Raw genomic sequence first — 20,572 nt, 5'->3', positions numbered from 1 at the left:
AACCCATCTCCCATACAGTATGGGTTCTCAGTGGTTTCCTGGCACTACACCTATATAATATCATCTATATATATAAAAACCCTTCTCCCATACAGTATGGGTTCTCAGTGGTTTCCTGGCACTACACCTATAAATATCATCTATATATATAAAACCTTCTCCCATACAGTGTGGGTTCTCAGTGGTTTCCTGGAACTACACCTATATAATATTATCTATATATATAAACCCTTCTCCCATACAGTATGGGTTCTCAGTGGTTTCCTGGCACTACACCTATATAATAGCATCTATATATATAAACCCTTCTCCCATACAGTGTGGGTTCTCAGTGGTTTCCTGGCACTACACCTATATAATATCATCTATATATATAAACCCTTCTCCCATACAGTGTGGGTTCTCAGTGGTTTCCTAGCCTACAACCTATATAATATCATCTATATATATAAACCCTTCTCCCATACAGTGTGGGTTCTCAGTGGTTTCCTGGCACTACACCTATATAATATCATCTATATATATAAACTCTTCTCCCATACAGTATGGGTTCTCAGTGGTTTCCTAGCCTACAACCTTTATAATATTATCTATGTATATAAACCCTTCTCCCATACAGTATGGGTTCTCAGTGGTTTCCTGGCACTACACCTATAAATATCATCTATATATATAAACCCTTCTCCCATACAGTATGGGTTCTCAGTGGTTAACTAGCCTACAACCTATATAATATCATCTATGTATATAAACTCTTTTCTCATACAGTATGGGTTCTCAGTGGTTTCCTGGCACTACACCTATAAATATCATCTATATATATAAACCCTTCTCCCATACAGTATGGGTTCTCAGTGGTTTCCTGGCACTACACCTATATAATATCATCTATATATGTAAAAACCCTTCTCCCATACAGTATGGGTTCTCAGTGGTTTCCTGGCACTACACCTATATAATATCATCTATATATATAAACCCTTCTCCCATACAGTATGGGTTCTCAGTGGTTTCCTGGAACTACACCTATATAATATTATCTATATATATAAACCCTTCTCCCATACAGTATGGGTTCTCAGTGGTTTCCTGGCACTACACCTATATAATATTATCTATATATATAAACCCTTCTCCCATACAGTGTGGGTTCTCAGTGGTTTCCTGGCACTACACCTATATAATATCATCTATATATATAAACCCTTCTCCCATACAGTGTGGGTTCTCAGTGGTTTCCTAGCCTACAACCTATACAACCTATATAATATCATCTATATATATAAACCCTTCTCCCATACAGTGTGGGTTCTCAGTGGTTTCCTGGCACTACACCTATATAATATCATCTATATATATAAACTCTTCTCCCATACAGTATGGGTTCTCAGTGGTTTCCTAGCCTACAACCTATATAATATTATCTATGTATATAAACCCTTCTCCCATACAGTATGGGTTCTCAGTGGTTTCCTGGCACTACACCTATAAATATCATCTATATATATAAACCCTTCTCCCATACAGTATGGGTTCTCAGTGGTTTCCTAGCCTACAACCTATATAATATCATCTATGTATATAAACTCTTCTCCCATACAGTATGGGTTCTCAGTGGTTTCCTGGCACTACACCTATAAATATCATCTATATATATAAACCTTTCTCCCATACAGTATGGGTTCTCAGTGGTTTCCTGGCACTACACCTATATAATATCATCTATATATGTAAAAACCCTTCTCCCATACAGTATGGGTTCTCAGTGGTTTCCTGGCACTACACCTATATAATATCATCTATATATATAAACCCTTCTCCCATACAGTATGGGTTCTCAGTGGTTTCCTGGCACTACACCTATATAATATTATCTATATATATAAACCCTTCTCCCATACAGTATGGGTTATCAGTGGTTTCCTGACACTACACCTATATAATATTATCTATATATATAAACCCTTCTCCCATACAGTATGGGTTCTCAGTGGTTTCCTGGCACTACACCTATATATTATTATTATCTAAATATATAAACCCTTCTCCAATACAGTGTGGGTTCTCAGTGGTTTCCTGGAACTACACCTATATAATATTATCTATATATATAATCCCTTCTCCCATACAGTATGGGTTCTCAGTGGTTTCCTGGCACTACACCTATATAATATCATCTATATCCTTTGGACGGCCGTAACGTATTTATGCGTAATTATTCATTTGCCCCATTTCATGCACCCTTAAGCTTCTGGAGCCCCACTGAGACCGTTGAAAACTAAATACTAGTTTTTTGAAAAGGAGATGTTCATCCCTATATAGCATGACAATATTGATGCGGTCATTGCATTAGTGACGTCACAAATCACCTTTGAACATGCCCAAATAAGTCAAAAATTGAGGTCTGAAATCCGGATTTTAGTGTGTGCCCGGAAACCTGTCGTTGTGAACTTAATTATCAAGATACAGACAGGCAGATGATCTTAAACGATAGAAGAGATATCAAAGTAATAGAAAATAGAGAGAAAGGGAAAAGGATGGGGAAAATAGCACCGATTTCCAAAAAAAAAACAAAAAACAAAAACAAAAAAAACCAAGTCCCACGCGCAGGTTTCTGCCTCCCATGACCCGTGCGTGGTGACCTTTAGGGGACTTCCGGTGACTGTTTTTGCTTGTTTGTTGTGTGTACTGTTTGTTATCATCGTGAAAATGGCATCAAACCGAAATCTAGATGCAAACTGCTTTCATAGATGGCATTTGTAATAACCTACTATCAAAATTGAGTCAAGTTCGAATCCTGCCGGCCGTCGAAAGGATATATATAAACCCTTCTCCCATACAGTATGGGTTCTCAGTGGTTTCCTGGCACTACACCTATATATTATTATTATCTATACATATAAACCCTTCTCCCATACAGTATGGGTTCTCAGTGGTTTCCTGGCACTACACCTATATATTATTATTATCTATACATATAAACCCTTCACCCATACAGTATGGGTTCTCAGTGGTTTCCTGGCACAACACCTATAAATATCATCTATATATATAAACCCTTCTCCCATACAGTATGGGTTCTCAGTGGTTTCCTGGCACTACACCTATATAATATTATCTATATATATAAACCCTTCACCCATACAGTTTGGGTTCTCAGTGGTTTCCTGGCACTACACCTATATAATATCATCTATATATATAAATCCTTCTCCCATACAGTGTGGGTTCTCAGTGGTTTCCTGACACTACACCTATATAATATTATCTATATATATAAACCCTTCACCCATACAGTATGGGTTCTCAGTGGTTTCCTGGCACTACACCTATAAATATCATCTATATATATAAACCCTTCTCCCATACAGTATGGGTTCTCAGTGGTTTCCTGGCACTACACCTATATAATATTATCTATATATATAAACCCTTCTCCCATACAGTATGGGTTCTCAGTGGTTTCCTGACACTACACCTATATAATATTATCTATATATATAAACCCTTCACCCATACAGTATGGGTTTTCAGTGGTTTCCTGGCACTACACCTATATAATATCATCTATATATATAAACCCTTCTCCCATACAATGTGGGTTCTCAGTGGTTTCCTGACACTACACCTATATAATATTATCTATATATATAAACCCTTCACCCATACAGTATGGGTTCTCAGTGGTTTCCTGACACTACACCTATATAATATTATCTATATATAAACCCTTCTCCAATACAGTGTGGGTTCTCAGTGGTTTCCTGGCACTACACCTATATAATATTATCTATACATATAAACCCTTCACCCATACAGTATGGGTTCTCAGTGGTTTCCTGACACTACACCTATATAATATTATCTATATATATAAACCCTTCTCCAATACAGTGTGGGTTCTCAGTGGTTTCCTGGCACTACACCGATATAATATTATCTATACATATAAACCCTTCACCCATACAGTATGGGTTCTCAATTGTTTCCTGGCACTACACCTATATAATATTATCTATATATATAAACCCTTCTCCAATACAGTGTGGGTTCTCAGTGGTTTCCTGGCACTACACCTATATAATATTATCTATATATATAAACCCTTCTCCAATACAGTGTGGGTTCTCAGTGGTTTCCTGGCACTACACCTATATAATATTATCTATACATATAAACCCTTCACCCATACAGTATGGGTTCTCAGTGGTTTCCTGGCACTACACCTATATAATATCATCTATATATATAAACCTTTCTCCCATACAGTGTGGGTTCTCAGTGGTTTCCTGGCACTACACCTATATAATATCATCTATATATATAAACCCTTCTCCAATACAGTGTGGGTTCTCAGTGGTTTCCTGGCACTACACCTATAAATATCATCTATATATATAAACCCTTCTCCCATACAGTATGGGTTCTCAGTGGTTTCCTGGCACTACACCTATATAATATTATCTATATATATAAACCCTTCTCCCATACAGTATGGGTTCTCAGTGGTTTCCTGACACTACACCTATATAATAGCATCTATATATATAAACCCTTCTCCCATACAGTATGGGTTCTCAGTGGTTTCCTGACACTACACCTATATAATATCATCTATATATATAAACCCTTCTCCCATACAGTGTGGGTTCTCAGTGGTTTCCTAGCCTACAACCTATATAATATCATCTATATATATAAACCCTTCTCCCATACAGTGTGGGTTCTCAGTGGTTTCCTGGCACTACACCTATATAATATCATCTATATATATAAACTCTTCTCCCATACAGTATGGGTTCTCAGTGGTTTCCTAGCCTACAACCTATATAATATTATCTATGTATATAAACCCTTCTCCCATACAGTATGGGTTCTCAGTGGTTTCCTGGCACTACACCTATAAATATCATCTATATATATAAACCCTTCTCCCATACAGTATGGGTTCTCAGTGGTTAACTAGCCTACAACCTATATAATATCATCTATGTATATAAACTCTTCTCCCATACAGTATGGGTTCTCAGTGGTTTCCTGGCACTACACCTATAAATATCATCTATATATATAAACCCTTCTCCCATACAGTATGGGTTCTCAGTGGTTTCCTGGCACTACACCTATATAATATCATCTATATATGTAAAAACCCTTCTCCCATACAGTATGGGTTCTCAGTGGTTTCCTGGCACTACACCTATATAATATCATCTATATATATAAACCCTTCTCCCATACAGTATGGGTTCTCAGTGGTTTCCTGGCACTACACCTATATAATATTATCTATATATATAAACCCTTCTCCCATACAGTATGGGTTCTCAGTGGTTTCCTGGCACTACACCTATATAATATTATCTATATATATAAACCCTTCTCCCATACAGTGTGGGTTCTCAGTGGTTTCCTGGCACTACACCTATATAATATCATCTATATATATAAACCCTTCTCCCATACAGTGTGGGTTCTCAGTGGTTTCCTAGCCTACAACCTATATAATATCTTATCGCACCTCGGACAGAAATGTCCCCAAATGATTGGCGGAGAGCCGTCACGTGGTGACCCCCTAATACTTTATAGGGGGTCAGTAAATTTTATTATGGTGCAATATGGCGGCTGTCGCCCTCGCTTCAAAATTTTAACACATTCTCTTCAACTAAATATACCATTTCTTTACCGTAAAAATATATTTTACTTATTATTTTTTATGTAAAATTCATTTAAAATCGTTTCTATACTTCAAAATAAATGAAACGCATTTTTTAAAATACGAGTTGCTTCCCCTACGCCAGTTTGAAAGTTGATGACGCGGTGAAAGTCAAACGTAAGAATTCAAGCGTTTTCTTGACTGCGACCATAAACAAATGGAGGGGTTCGTATCTTTAGATCTATCAACCCTCACTCTTCAGCTAATTTATCGGCATTACTTTAAGTGATTATCTCAGCGAGAATGCAGAGATGATCATGTGTCTGCGCTATAAATGTTGGATGGATGTTTGTGTCACTTTTGTTTGTGATGCTTTCAATATACAACCAGTCTGATGTCGCATTGAGGTAGGCCTATTGTGCACTAGGAATGTCGAATTATTGTTCTTCAGGTTCCTTATACAGTTATTTGCAGATTCCGGAAAGAAATACATACATGTAAATAAATACGTAGGCCTTCTGTATGCCAAATATTTAAAAATGCGGCGATGTTGTATACTTCGCCAGCATGGTTCAGGTTTGATATTGGATTCCTGAGAAAACAAATAGGAAACAAAGATCTAATGAAACAAATAAATGGTCCTCGATGCGATAAATTCGTTATATAGTCAGTTACTGACCCCCTATAAAGGCATAGAGGGTCAGTAAGAAGTATAGGAGGCTCGGGCTACGCCCTCGCCCCCTATAAATCTTACTGACCCTCTATGCCTTTATAGGGGGTCAGTAACTGACTATATAACTAATAATCTATATATATAAACCCTTCTCCCATACAGTGTGGGTTCTCAGTGGTTTCCTGGCACTACACCTATATAATATCATCTATATATATAAACTCTTCTCCCATACAGTATGGGTTCTCAGTGGTTTCCTAGCCTACAACCTATATAATATTATCTATGTATATAAACCCTTCTCCCATACAGTATGGGTTCTCAGTGGTTTCCTGGCACTACACCTATAAATATCATCTATATATATAAACCCTTCTCCCATACAGTATGGGTTCTCAGTGGTTTCCTAGCCTACAACCTATATAATATCATCTATGTATATAAACTCTTCTCCCATACAGTATGGGTTCTCAGTGGTTTCCTGGCACTACACCTATAAATATCATCTATATATATAAACCCTTCTCCCATACAGTATGGGTTCTCAGTGGTTTCCTGGCACTACACCTATATAATATCATCTATATATGTAAAAACCCTTCTCCCATACAGTATGGGTTCTCAGTGGTTTCCTGGCACTACACCTATATAATATCATCTATATATATAAACCCTTCTCCCATACAGTATGGGTTCTCAGTGGTTTCCTGGCACTACACCTATATAATATTATCTATATATATAAACCCTTCTCCCATACAGTATGGGTTATCAGTGGTTTCCTGACACTACACCTATATAATATTATCTATATATATAAACCCTTCTCCCATACAGTATGGGTTCTCAGTGGTTTCCTGGCACTACACCTATATATTATTATTATCTATATATATAAACCCTTCTCCAATACAGTGTGGGTTCTCAGTGGTTTCCTGGAACTACACCTATATAATATTATCTATATATATAATCCCTTCTCCCATACAGTATGGGTTCTCAGTGGTTTCCTGGCACTACACCTATATAATATCATCTATATCCTTTAGACGGCCGTAACGTATTTATGCGTAATTATTCATTTGCCCCATTTCATGCACCCTTCTGGAGCCCCACTGAGACCGTTGAAAACTAAATACTAGTTTTTTGAAAAGGAGATGTTCATCCCTATATAGCATGACAATATTGATGCGGTCATTGCATTAGTGACGTCACAAATCACCTTTGAACATGCCCAAATAAGTCAAAAATTGAGGTCTGAAATCCGGATTTTAGTGTGTGCCCGGAAACCTGTCGTTGTGAACTTAATTATCAAGATACAGACAGGCAGATGATCTTAAACGATAGAAGAGATATCAAAGTAATAGAAAATAGAGAGAAAGGGAAAAGGATGGGGAAAATAGCACCGATTTCCAAAAAAAAAACAAAAAACAAAAACAAAAAAAACCAAGTCCCACGCGCAGGTTTCTGCCTCCCATGACCCGTGCGTGGTGACCTTTAGGGGACTTCCGGTGACTGTTTTTGCTTGTTTGTTGTGTGTACTGTTTGTTATCATCGTGAAAATGGCATCAAACCGAAATCTAGATGCAAACTGCTTTCATAGATGGCATTTGTAATAACCTACTATCAAAATTGAGTCAAGTTCGAATCCTGCCGGCCGTCGAAAGGATATATATAAACCCTTCTCCCATACAGTATGGGTTCTCAGTGGTTTCCTGGCACTACACCTATATATTATTATTATCTATACATATAAACCCTTCTCCCATACAGTATGGGTTCTCAGTGGTTTCCTGGCACTACACCTATATATTATTATTATCTATACATATAAACCCTTCACCCATACAGTATGGGTTCTCAGTGGTTTCCTGGCACAACACCTATAAATATCATCTATATATATAAACCCTTCTCCCATACAGTATGGGTTCTCAGTGGTTTCCTGGCACTACACCTATATAATATTATCTATATATATAAACCCTTCACCCATACAGTTTGGGTTCTCAGTGGTTTCCTGGCACTACACCTATATAATATCATCTATATATATAAATCCTTCTCCCATACAGTGTGGGTTCTCAGTGGTTTCCTGACACTACACCTATATAATATTATCTATATATATAAACCCTTCACCCATACAGTATGGGTTCTCAGTGGTTTCCTGGCACTACACCTATATAATATCATCTATATATATAAACCCTTCTCCCATACAGTATGGGTTCTCAGTGGTTTCCTGGCACTACACCTATATAATATTAGGTCTCAGTGTATATATAACCCTTCTCCCATACAGTATGGGTTCTCAGTGGTTTCCTGACACTACACCTATATAATATTATCTATATATATAAACCCTTCACCCATACAGTATGGGTTCTTCAGTGGTTTCCTGGCACTACACCTATATAATATCATCTATATATATAAACCCTTCTCCCATACAATGTGGGTTCTCAGTGGTTTCCTGACACTACACCTATATAATATTATCTATATATATAAACCCTTCACCCATACAGTATGGGTTCTCAGTGGTTTCCTGACACTACACCTATATAATATTATCTATATATAAACCCTTCTCCAATACAGTGTGGGTTCTCAGTGGTTTCCTGGCACTACACCTATATAATATTATCTATACATATAAACCCTTCACCCATACAGTATGGGTTCTCAGTGGTTTCCTGACACTACACCTATATAATATTATCTATATATATAAACCCTTCTCCAATACAGTGTGGGTTCTCAGTGGTTTCCTGGCACTACACCTATATAATATTATCTATATATATAAACCCTTCTCCCAATACAGTATGTGGGTTCTCAGTGGTTTCCTGGCACTACACCTAAATATATAATATTATAATATCATCTATATATAAACCCTTCTATACAGTATGGGTTCTCATAACACCTATACCAGTATGGGTTTCTTCTCCCCATACAGTATGGGTTCTCAGTGGTTTCCTGGCACTACACCTATATAATATATATAAACCCTTCTCCCCATACAGTATGGGTTTCTCAGTGGTTTCCTGACACTAAACCTATATATAATATTACAGGGTTTTTTGCCAGGCCTATAGGGTCCGGTAAACGGACCCATTCCCAATTGAAAAATAGCACTGTATTTTCCCAAATCAGTCACTATTTTCCCAATCATAGCATTAAGTTAAAACCGCAAATGATGTCTCAATATACCTCCGTAACGGTTTTTAATATCCTGGCACTGTAAAGATATCAAGCCCATTTCACATGGGAAACATCATTTCTGCCCGCCATGATTGCTCACACTGAAGGGTAGGTAGGAAGATATTTCTAAGTTAGTTAGTCCGTATAATTCAGCATCCGTGCTGCACTTGAGGTTTGACATAGATACTTTATCTTATACACATGCTGTATAGGCTGTCGTTGTATAGAAAACTCCATTTGTGTTCAATCAAGGATAAAAATTATTGTAATCCTTGGCAGGTATGTTAGGGTATAGGAAGTTGGTTAAAGACTTAATATACACATTAATGTGTATGTGTGGGTTAACAGTTGAGAACAATAATGAGTGTGCTAGCCAGTTAAGTAGTCTACAGATTGATTTTGACTGCCTTCCAGGCAAATATTGGATTGCTGAAATAATAATGATGATATGCATTTGCTACCATTACTATGAAAAAAAACCCTTCAGGCTTTGTGTATATCACATGTTTGGAGAATTTTCTTTGGAAAATTTTGATTTGTTATCAGTTGCAACAATCTACCAAGTCTGATAGCCTGATTGGATTTTAATTCAATTTTACACCAGGTACATGAATGGTTCATCAGAAACTTGAGAAAGTACTACAAATGTATGGGGGAAATATCTCGCCATTACACAAAGATGTTTTAACTCTAGTAAGTATTCTATGATAGGACTCTCTTTGTGTATTTTATTGTTTATTTTTAAGAGTTTTACATACATATGATATACTGTATACTAATATGCCGACTTAAAGCAACATATTCTGTCTGCATATAAAACTTTACTTTTTTATTGTTATATTTTATATATTTCATTTACTGTAACAAGGATATTTTTGCAAATGCTTAATTTCACATTTTACCTGCATGAAACTTTCAGGACGTAGTTATTTTCATGAGATGTATACACTCTCAGACTTTTAACAACAAAGTTCATACATGTACAAAATATTACGTGTGGAGGAAATTTTTACGGTCAAGATCCCTTCGTGTAGTTTGTGTAAATTTCAATGTTTAGAGTATCACTATTTTTGTAACAAATATCTACAATTTGCATCTGTCAGTAGTAAAGCATTACTGGTAATAATATCAATACTAGATTGTAGTATTTTGTAATGTTTTCTGATAGCTGCATAAATTTACAGATATTGATTTATAGTTAAACAAAACATTTACACAGTAATATCGGTATTGGAAGAGCTCCAAACGACACAACTTTTGGTATATCTCTCATCGTCTCTCAGCTAAATAACAAATGCTTCATACTACATGAAACGCGGCTAAACAACAGTTACTTCTGATCAGGATAAACCTAGCAGCTGGGTCAACAGAAGCAATAATTTGGGTTTAATCAATTGATACTGAACAGTTTATATATTGAAGTTGATCCTGACTTAATACAGCTGGGACCCAATATTAGATATATACTACTACACACTAAAGGAAAACCAATTTGACAACATGTTGTCTTAAAGGTATTAAAAGTCAATTCAAAAGTTGAACTTGCATTGATGACACAGCCTTACCATATATCATTGCTGACCACTGACTTTTACTGACCACTGATTTTAATGACCACTGTCTTTATAATTACTGACCACTGACTTTTACTGATCACTAGATTTACAGATACCTAATTCTAAAACTGACCACAGACTTTTACTGACCACTGATTTTACTGACACCCGATTCTTATACTGACCATTAACTTTACTGACCATTGACTTTACTGACTACTAACTTTATACTTACCATAGAATTTTTCAACACCTGATTCTTAACTGACCACTGTCTCTTTTTTGACCATTTACTTTACTGACAATAGACTTTATTGACCAACCACCTAACTGAATGTAAACTTACTGATTCCATGTTTTATTGACTTCAAAGCTGACTACAGACTCCTGACTTGTTTACTGACCACATGGTGGGATGCTCATATATAAACTGACCACTAACATGATCACAGGCTTTATTGGCTTCTAACATTACTTAGAGTTTTACTTACCACTAACAAGAGATCCCAGAGGGATCTTGGCGCCCACCAAAGAATGATCTATGTCTGACAATGGAAAGAACGATCTTTTCTCTGCTTTTCAAACTTTTACTACAAACTTCATATAAAATTTGAGAAAGATTCTTTCATTACTTACGGAGATATCAATTATCAAAACCCAAGATGGCTACCTGTTGGCCATCTTGTTCATCAATTGGTTCCAAAATGCAATATGCACAACTAAGGTCCTAGGGGAACCTAAATATGAAATTTGAGACAGATCATTTCAGTACTTTCTGAGAAATAGCAGTAACAAACTTCAATAATCAAAATCCAAGATGGCGGCCTGTCGGCAATCTTTTTCACCGAATGATCTGTAAATGCAATATGCACAACTAGGGACCTAGGGGAACCTGCACATGAAATTTGAGACAGATTATTTCAGTAATTTCTGAAAAATAGTGGTAAAAAAACTTCAATTGAAATATTTCAATTAAAAAAATATACAATTTGAGACATATCCCTTTAATACTTTATGAGAAGTAGCCATAACAAACTTCAACTGCCAAAATCCAAGATGGCTGCCTGGCTGCCATCTTGTTTTTTCCGATCAGCCTCAAAATCTAAATGGCACAACTAGGGACCAATGGAATCCTCCATGTGAAGTTTGAACAAAAAACCTTTAATAGTTTTCAAGAAATAGCGATAACAAACTTCAACTGCCGAAATCCAAGATGGTTGCTAGGCAGCCATCTTGTTTTTCCAATCAGCCTCAAAATCTGTATGGCACAACTAGGGACCAAGGGTAACCTCCATGTGAAGTTTGAACAAAATCCCTTCAGTAGTTCTCAAGAAATATCGATAACAAACTTCAACTGCCAAAATCAAAGATGGCTGCCTGGCCGGACGCCGGACCATGGACGCAGGGCGATTTGAATAGCCCACAATCTGATGATGGTGGGCTACAAAACCAGGTGCCTACGACTGATGTAACAATTTTAGACAATTTTAATCAATCATTACATTTTTCCAATAGGGTGATTTAATTACAGTGAAATCTGCTATAAAGGACACCACTATAAGGACAACTGTCTATAAAGGATAGACTCATCAACCCCATCTGGTACAATTTACTATATAATTGACCTCTGGATAAAGAACACTTGTCTATAAAGGACAATTTTGATATGTCTGGTGTCTTCCTTAGTAGACAGGTTTGATTTTATATTTAACAATCAGTATACTTAGTATCCATATTTAATTCAAGTAAAATTGAAGTTAAATACAAAATTTAAACAACTAGGTGACTTAAATTGCCATTGTTTTTTACATTTGCTAAATCTGATGAAATTTTTTTACAGATATAAGTGTGTCTGTGAGTCTTTTTATTTTGGCAGAATCTACATACTCAGAAAGCCTTAGTGTCTAGTGGACGCGAAGATTGAAGAATGAGTAAAGGGAGACAAATCCTTTAAAATATTCTTTTCTATTTACCAACAATGAGAATTGGGCAACATATGTATACATGCAAAGCCTATATTGAATACATACAAATATTAACATGCAGGAAGATATTCTCATTTTGAAATGAAATCTTTGAAATCAAGCTTAAAATTAATATGAATTCAAAATTTCAGTGATCATTATTACAAACCACTAATACTGAAAAAGCAATTACACATGTCAATAAATTGTTATTTATATTATCAATCGATATTCTGGTCTCTAATTTGTAAACACTGATTATTAAATTCATATTGCTTTATTTTTATAAACTTCTTGCATGATTGAAGACAGATCAATACTCTTCTCACCTTACTGAAATGACATTTAACTTTTGAGATAAATTAAAACAGTTTAATAAATTAAAGTGACAATCATACACCTAGAAATTGTTAAGAATTAAATCATGGAAACATACAGATGATAATGAGCTAGAAAAAACCATCACATGAAAAAAGTGACTAATTTGACTGTAGTATTACTACACGTAGTGACATATTACCTGGTACTCTAGAGCTATATAATTATTTTGTCTGTAATGTCCACCGAAGGTACTAAGGACAAATGGTCTTCATTGCCATGTAGTCTACACTGGACCAATAAAGTGAAATTTGCCATTTGGGACCCTGAAAAAATTGTCTTATTAAGCAGGTAGTCATTATACAGAGGTGGTGGCTATAGCAGTTTGACTCAATTGACTACATTTGTAATTTTGTTTTAAGCAACATCACAAGGTAAAATTCGTGAGATATAAAATGCCTTCATTCCATTTTTATATGATGTCTTTTGATATGATCAATCAATCCACTATTTTTCCTGTTTATAAAGAGCAATCTAGATACCTGTGTACCTTGTACGATTAATACAAATATTAGCCTTATAGCTTACTCGTTAAACTGGCCACCAGACCCTAAGTTGTTGGTAAGACTTTTTCAGCAGAGTTCTTAACTAGATTATCTCCCCCTAGAATGGCCACCAGACCCTAAGTTGTTGATAACACTTTCTCAGCAGAATTCTTTACTAGATTATCTTTCTCTAGTTTGAAACTTGAGAATCACTAGAAACACAAAAATAATCAAGCCAAATTAAGTGATTTTTTTCAATATTCTAGAGACTGGTTGCCAGTCTACTTACCTGTAAACATACCTCGTAACAGATATTCACAAATTCACAATTATATGTACAGGAGATATATATAGTCTCCCCAGATTTTAACTGATATCAACATTAACCAATATGCTGAGTAACTGTCATGCACGAGTTGCATTATAACTGTTTACACTTATAATGAAAAACATTTACCATTATATTGAAAATACATGTTATATAACACAGTAAGTAAGGTGTAACGAAATACCTCAGAGATAGGCTGGTACTACATAAGGGTTATTTTTAAGAGGCCATGCCAATAAACATTGAAAATTAAAAATAGCCCTAACGTAATTATGTAAATAAGATGTTTACTCTTTTTCTTTATTTTCCTGCTCACCGACCCACTACATTCTGTGTATAAAGTCTTAGGAGTTAAATTTCAAACCAACAATGTACAGAAAAATTGACATGTGAGTTTTAACTCTTCATCCGTGTTAGTCTTAATCTACTGACAACTATTCTGTTTTTGCATATTAGACAGTTATCTGCCCTTTGGTGTAGGTATATAAATGCATATTGATTGTAAAATCATACAGAGAAAATGATGCGTGTTTTGCTCCTCTCCTGCAAGGGAGATAACTCAGTAATATTGAAAGACAGAATATGGAGACAGTTGCCCCCTCACCCTTCACCATCGTAGTATGGTCTTCACTCTGTACAAAACGTAGATATCAGTTTTGTTTTGTATCCCTGACATCAGCATTGTATCCCATATCACATGACCTAGCATTTCTTTTACATGTGAATCACAATATTATAATGTGTCTCAAAGAACATTTTAGTTCTTTAATAAGCGTCCCCTTTAATTCTTACAATTAATTCGCTAATTACAGTATATACATTATGATTTAATCCCCAAAGACACCTCCAAACACCATACGATAAAAGTATCGGTATTTACACAGGGTATGCGTTAGCCATCCCCGTATCCTTTAAAGGAAAGAAAATGAAAAAGACCCCACTTTTTTACTGAAATCCCATTCCAATTACATAAGGGGCCCCATTTTATCTGAGAAGGGTCACATTTACAGCTATAGTACTTTTGATGATAACATTTTGCACCTTTTGTTTTTATCGCTCCTTCTAGTGCATCTCTACACAATCACTGTTAAAATCCAACATTTCGTAAGCATTGGATTTTAACCTTTATTGTATGTGAAGTGCTAGAAAGAAATTCTTTTATAATTTTCTATTTTTAGATTTCACATCATAAGACCAAAATTCTATTTTCCTCTCATGATTGAATTATTTTTTGGTGGTGGCAATATCAGTTGGGAAACTCGTCACAACAACAACAACATCAGAAAATATGTATTGATGGCAAAAGATGAGGTTACAAGACACAATAAATGCTAGATTTCCTCCATAATCTAAACTAAATGAAAGATTCCCTCTGTAATCTAGCTGAGCTACATGCTATGAAACACTGATGATTCATTTCACTGTTTTGCCGTCTGACACAGTGATGGTCAAGTAAATAAAAGACACAGTAATACGGACGATGGCAGGAAACATAAGAGCCTGACCTGTGTTATGAAAACAAACATTTATCTATTCTAATTTAATTGTTCAGAAGGTGATTTTCAGTGTAGTATTAACAATAATGAAGCTAATTTGTTTCACATTTCCATTTCCAAAGATTAAAAGCCAATTTGGAAAGGTATGGGCCTTTAAAAACAAAATATTTATTTTCCTTGTTAGTCCAAAGACTAACAAACCTTATTCATAATACATGTAGAACCATTATAGTTTATCATTGTACCATTTGATGGAAAACTGGTTATAATTGTCTCTTTTAAATATTCAAATTGACTCTAAGCTATTATGATCAGTTAAACAGGTCAAAAAGGGCCATTGGTTGGTAACCGAAGCTAAAATTGGTCAAGACAATCAAGAGACATCACTACAAGCTAATACTAGCTTCCTTTGATGCAGAGTTTAGCCAGAGTTGGTTAAATTTGTATAGATCTAGTGTTTTACAAGGGTGATACAAAAAATATCCATGAAAAATTTAAGCTATTTTGGGTCTCAATCGGCTTAGTTCAATAGTTCATTTTTCATAGAGCATTATTTCCTTGTCACCCCTGCAAAACACTATCATATTTATCTGCACCTCCATGTACAGCGTACATGTACGGGGGATATATCCATTTTCATTTTAATGAACCATGCAAATGTACTGATACATATATATAATATAATATATAAAATCAAAGGTCAAGTAACGGTTATATATCGGTGAACTTTGTCCGATATAAATCTAGTGTAAATATGGATATAACACCCTCAAATAGGCGTAAGTATTACCCTACATTTCATCAGCAACGTTAGTCCTTGGTGTCAAATTCTAGAACACATTAATATTTATTGGTAAAAGCTGATCACCTTTATATCAAAAACACATACATGTACAAGAATACGATGAAGTTACAGTGTATGAGTGTGATGAAAACAGGAAACGGCTGCTACAACTTATCATAGATACAGGAAAAGATGCGGGACTTGTAAACACGAAATACGCGCGTGACATCTGACATCTTCACCTCTCATAATAACTCAAAATATCGAATTATCATCAGCGTTAATAACGAACAGAATGACCGTAAACATAGTATAAACAATAACTCACCTTCCATTGATAACGATCAAACTATCGCTATTCATATCATTGTTGGAATAACCGCGGATGACAGAAGTTTGCCTCGTGTCCCTCGACGGGGGGATGTTACAAGTAAACAGAAACTTCGAACGTGGAATATCCCCACTGATTTTAACCAATCACGGCACGGTACAAATCTTACTGCCGGCATGGATTTACGTCACAGGTGTTTTCCCAAATGAGAGTGTCTATATATAGGATGCAGCGTGTACAACTTCAAAATCATTTTTGTATATGTCGTGTTTGTTTCACATGTCAAGTGTATAAAGGAGCAATATATTGAACCTTCAAATACATTGTGTTTTGTTGAAATAAAGAGGATTCTGTTCGATCTCGCATCTTCTTAAAAAGACAACAGGCCTATACTGCAGACAACATAACGTTATCTCTCCAAAGCTACTGCACTTGACCAAATTAGATATAATGACTAGACCCATCTCTAGCGCCGTTGTACTTTGTACTAGGCTAATTTACGTTTAACTTGGTTTCATTTGTAGCAATATTTGTTTTAGAAAATGCAAGCTTGGGGTCGTGTGTGGCAGCCTAGTATGACGGAGACTGATACGTTCTCAGGTGATAAAAATAGAAGGCGAGGACGATGATGAGAACGAATTCCCTATATTCCTTTCCATCACGTCAAAACATATCAACAAAGGACAAGTGAGGTTCTGAGTTATCACATCTACAGTGTACCTGTCGGCCGTGCGGATCGTATTCTTTTTCTTTTTAATAGAAAAATCTAAATGACAAGGACGCCGAAGCCATTCTCGGTGAATGGGAATCGGTGTAGACAGATATGTATATAAACATAATATCGTCCTTCATCGACGCTGCTTTGATAGTTTTTATCTAACGTTTGATAGTTTTGATGTTGTAGTTTTGACTACAAATTTTGAAGCAGATTCTTGAAATTGAATTTGTTTATTTTCTAATACTTAATACAGACAGATACGTTACCGCATCTGCTAATTTAGGCAAAAAATATCCGCTGAAAAGTTCATTACTTTGATGCATTTTAAAGATGCTCCACCGCCGACAGAGCATAAATGATATTCATCATTTAAACAATAATTAGTGTTTAATCGTGTATACATAAGTCTAATTAACACACAAAAAAAACAATATAAAATAATTTGTTTTGCCTTTGGGTCATGCGCAATCAGTACTTCATTCCATATAGGATATAGTGTCACGGATTTTTTTCGGGATGCAATTAATTATTTTTTTATATTTTTAACTTGAAGTAAAATTAGAAGCTCAAACTTTTCAACGGCGGTAATGGTGTAAAGTAAGTAACTTTTGTAACTGAAGAAAAATACTAAATCGTCTGCTGTTGTTTTTGATAGTGAAAAAATACCATTTGTCAGCGGTGGAGCATCTTTAACGAATTTATGAAACAATAATAATCATAATAATGCTGTAAGATTTCTATAGTCATACAATTTTGTAACATATACGTTTCTTTTCAAAAAAGGATTTTAATGTCATACAGTAATTTGTGATTTATACAAATAAAAAAATGCTGACATGTACATATCCAGATATAAGTGCAGTTTGATAATAAGGGAAAATATGGAAACAAAATACTTGGTATTACCTTTAAATGAAACTATTCGACCGCACTTATGAATCACACATACCAATATATTCACAAATATATACTTTTTCGTTTTCTCTTTGCTATATAACCTTACCAACTGCGAAATCGTTTACCAAACCACTATAACCATCACAATTGAAATTAATTTCTCTTGTATTGTATATATTTTCTTCGTTCATATTTGTTTCAAATCACCAGTTTTCATTGCGTCGGTAATTAACCGCGCACTAATATCACGTAATTTTGTTTTTGCATTCTTTATGTTGGGGTTATGTAATTATATATACATGTCAAACTTTCATATGCTTATTGAAATCTTGCAAAATATATCCTTATTCATCATTGGTTTCTTCAGACTACTGCTTTATTTACCAAGGTGCTGCAAAGAAATTGTTATCACTTGTAATATTCCACAACTGTCTCATTGGTCCATCTGCTTGAATGAAATGTTCAGTTTGAATACTCTCGTTCACTTTTATGACGTATATCCTACGGGAATAACATAATAAATGCCATTGAATAATACGATAATTGATTTATCGAACGAGAGTTGGCCTGTTCTACAGTAAAACACTTCGACCAAAGAATAAATATTTTATTTCCAATTATAATGTAGCCTTAGTATCGTTACTATATGGTGTATGGCGTATAATATATGGTGTTAAGGTATTGCCCATACTTATATACCATTTTTTATAGTTAGTGTTAACAAAAAGATAAATATTTCAAGTAACCACAATCATAATTTCTTCATTGAAGGTAGCGTCATTATTTGCATCTTATCTCTTGTTATTTACTTTTTACTTTTAAGTGGGGACATCGAATCGAATTCCGGTCCATTGGTTGATTCGGTATCGTCTGTTTCATCTGATATGTCTGAAAATTTTTGAATAGTAATAATTTTACATTTGTACACCTTAATGTTCAAAGCCTAAAAATGAGTTGGACATATTACATACAGAACTACATAATTGTAGTAGTGGCATTTACTGAAACATGGCTCCATGAATTAGACAATGACATATCCTTACATATCACTGGCTACCATATAGCCCAGTATGTTTTTACCGCAATGACAGAGTAGGGGGGGTCAGTGTATGTATCTAATAAATTAATAATTAAAACTCGTAATGACCTTAACGTTGTTGGAGAAGAAAGTGTATGGATCGAAATCTGTCATAAAAAATCACATGTTCTATTCGGAAGTTTTTACGGACCCCAAATTCTAATGTTCAACTTGTTGAGGGTAGAATTAAGGAATCCATCGATCGTACTTTTAATACAGGTATCTCAGATATTGTTTTAAAAGGCGATTTTAATGTCAATATGATCCAAAATCATTCCCATAAAAATCATTTATGCAACATTTTTATACATATAAAATGACACAGCTAGTGAACGAATGTACTCATTTTACAGAAAACAGTTCATTTTGTTAGATATTATTCTTGTTAGCAACCCTTTAATATTGCAACGAATATGTGTCGGGGAATCTTTAATTTCCTAGATCAGCCATTACGATACCATTGTCCTATATTTGGTATATCTGATTTTACAAAAGACAAGGTTAAGTCCTTCAATAGTAAGGTATGGCTTTATAAACATGCTGATTTTGGAAGGTATAAAACTCTGGTTCGGTCTACCTACTGGTCTTTCCTTCAGTCGAATAATGTAGATGTATCGTGTGGAAAAACTTACTGAAGTGTTAGATAATCTTTCACATGACTGCATCCAGCATAAGACTATTCAGGTCAAAAGAAGAGATCTTCCTTGGATGTCCTTTGAATATTAAAAATGTAATTTCCAAACGTAAAAAACTACATAAAAGAGCAAAACTCACTAACACAGATTATGACTGGTCAGAGTTTAGACGTATACGGAATAAATGTGTCGACCTTATAAGGCAGTCTAAAGATGAATATTTCAGAAAGCTGGCACTAGAAATATCTCTCCCGAATCGATCTAAGTCCTGGTGGAAAACTTTATCTACGTTTACGAAAATGGACACGGACAAATCTAATATTCCTGTCATTTTTAGTGACGGTCATTACTATGTTGAAGATGTTGATAAGGCAAATATTCTT

At 35.1% G+C, this 20,572-nt stretch overlaps 1 protein-coding gene across 3 annotated transcripts in view; it reads right to left on the bottom strand.

Annotated features, from left to right (window-relative positions):
- LOC138336687 (prestin-like) overlaps positions 1-20,572 on the bottom strand; it is an 87,553-nt gene that overhangs the window by 49,594 nt on the left and 17,387 nt on the right. Inside the window, exon 1 of one of the 3 annotated variants that reach the window (XM_069286231.1) lies at positions 16,859-17,008. The exons of the other annotated variants lie outside the window; for them this stretch is intronic. Within the exon in view, the coding sequence (XP_069142332.1) occupies positions 16,859-16,865 (7 nt within the window). The 5' untranslated portion in view covers positions 16,866-17,008. Of the gene's footprint in view, positions 1-16,858; positions 17,009-20,572 lie in introns of those variants that run through there. 3 annotated transcript variants of the gene reach the window in all.

Source organism: Argopecten irradians, chromosome 12, assembly GCF_041381155.1.
Source record: "Argopecten irradians isolate NY chromosome 12, Ai_NY, whole genome shotgun sequence".
In the NCBI taxonomy this organism is placed as follows: Eukaryota; Metazoa; Mollusca; class Bivalvia; order Pectinida; family Pectinidae; genus Argopecten; species Argopecten irradians.
Note: the sequence above shows the minus strand (reverse complement) of the source record. Positions and strands in the feature narration are given on the sequence as shown.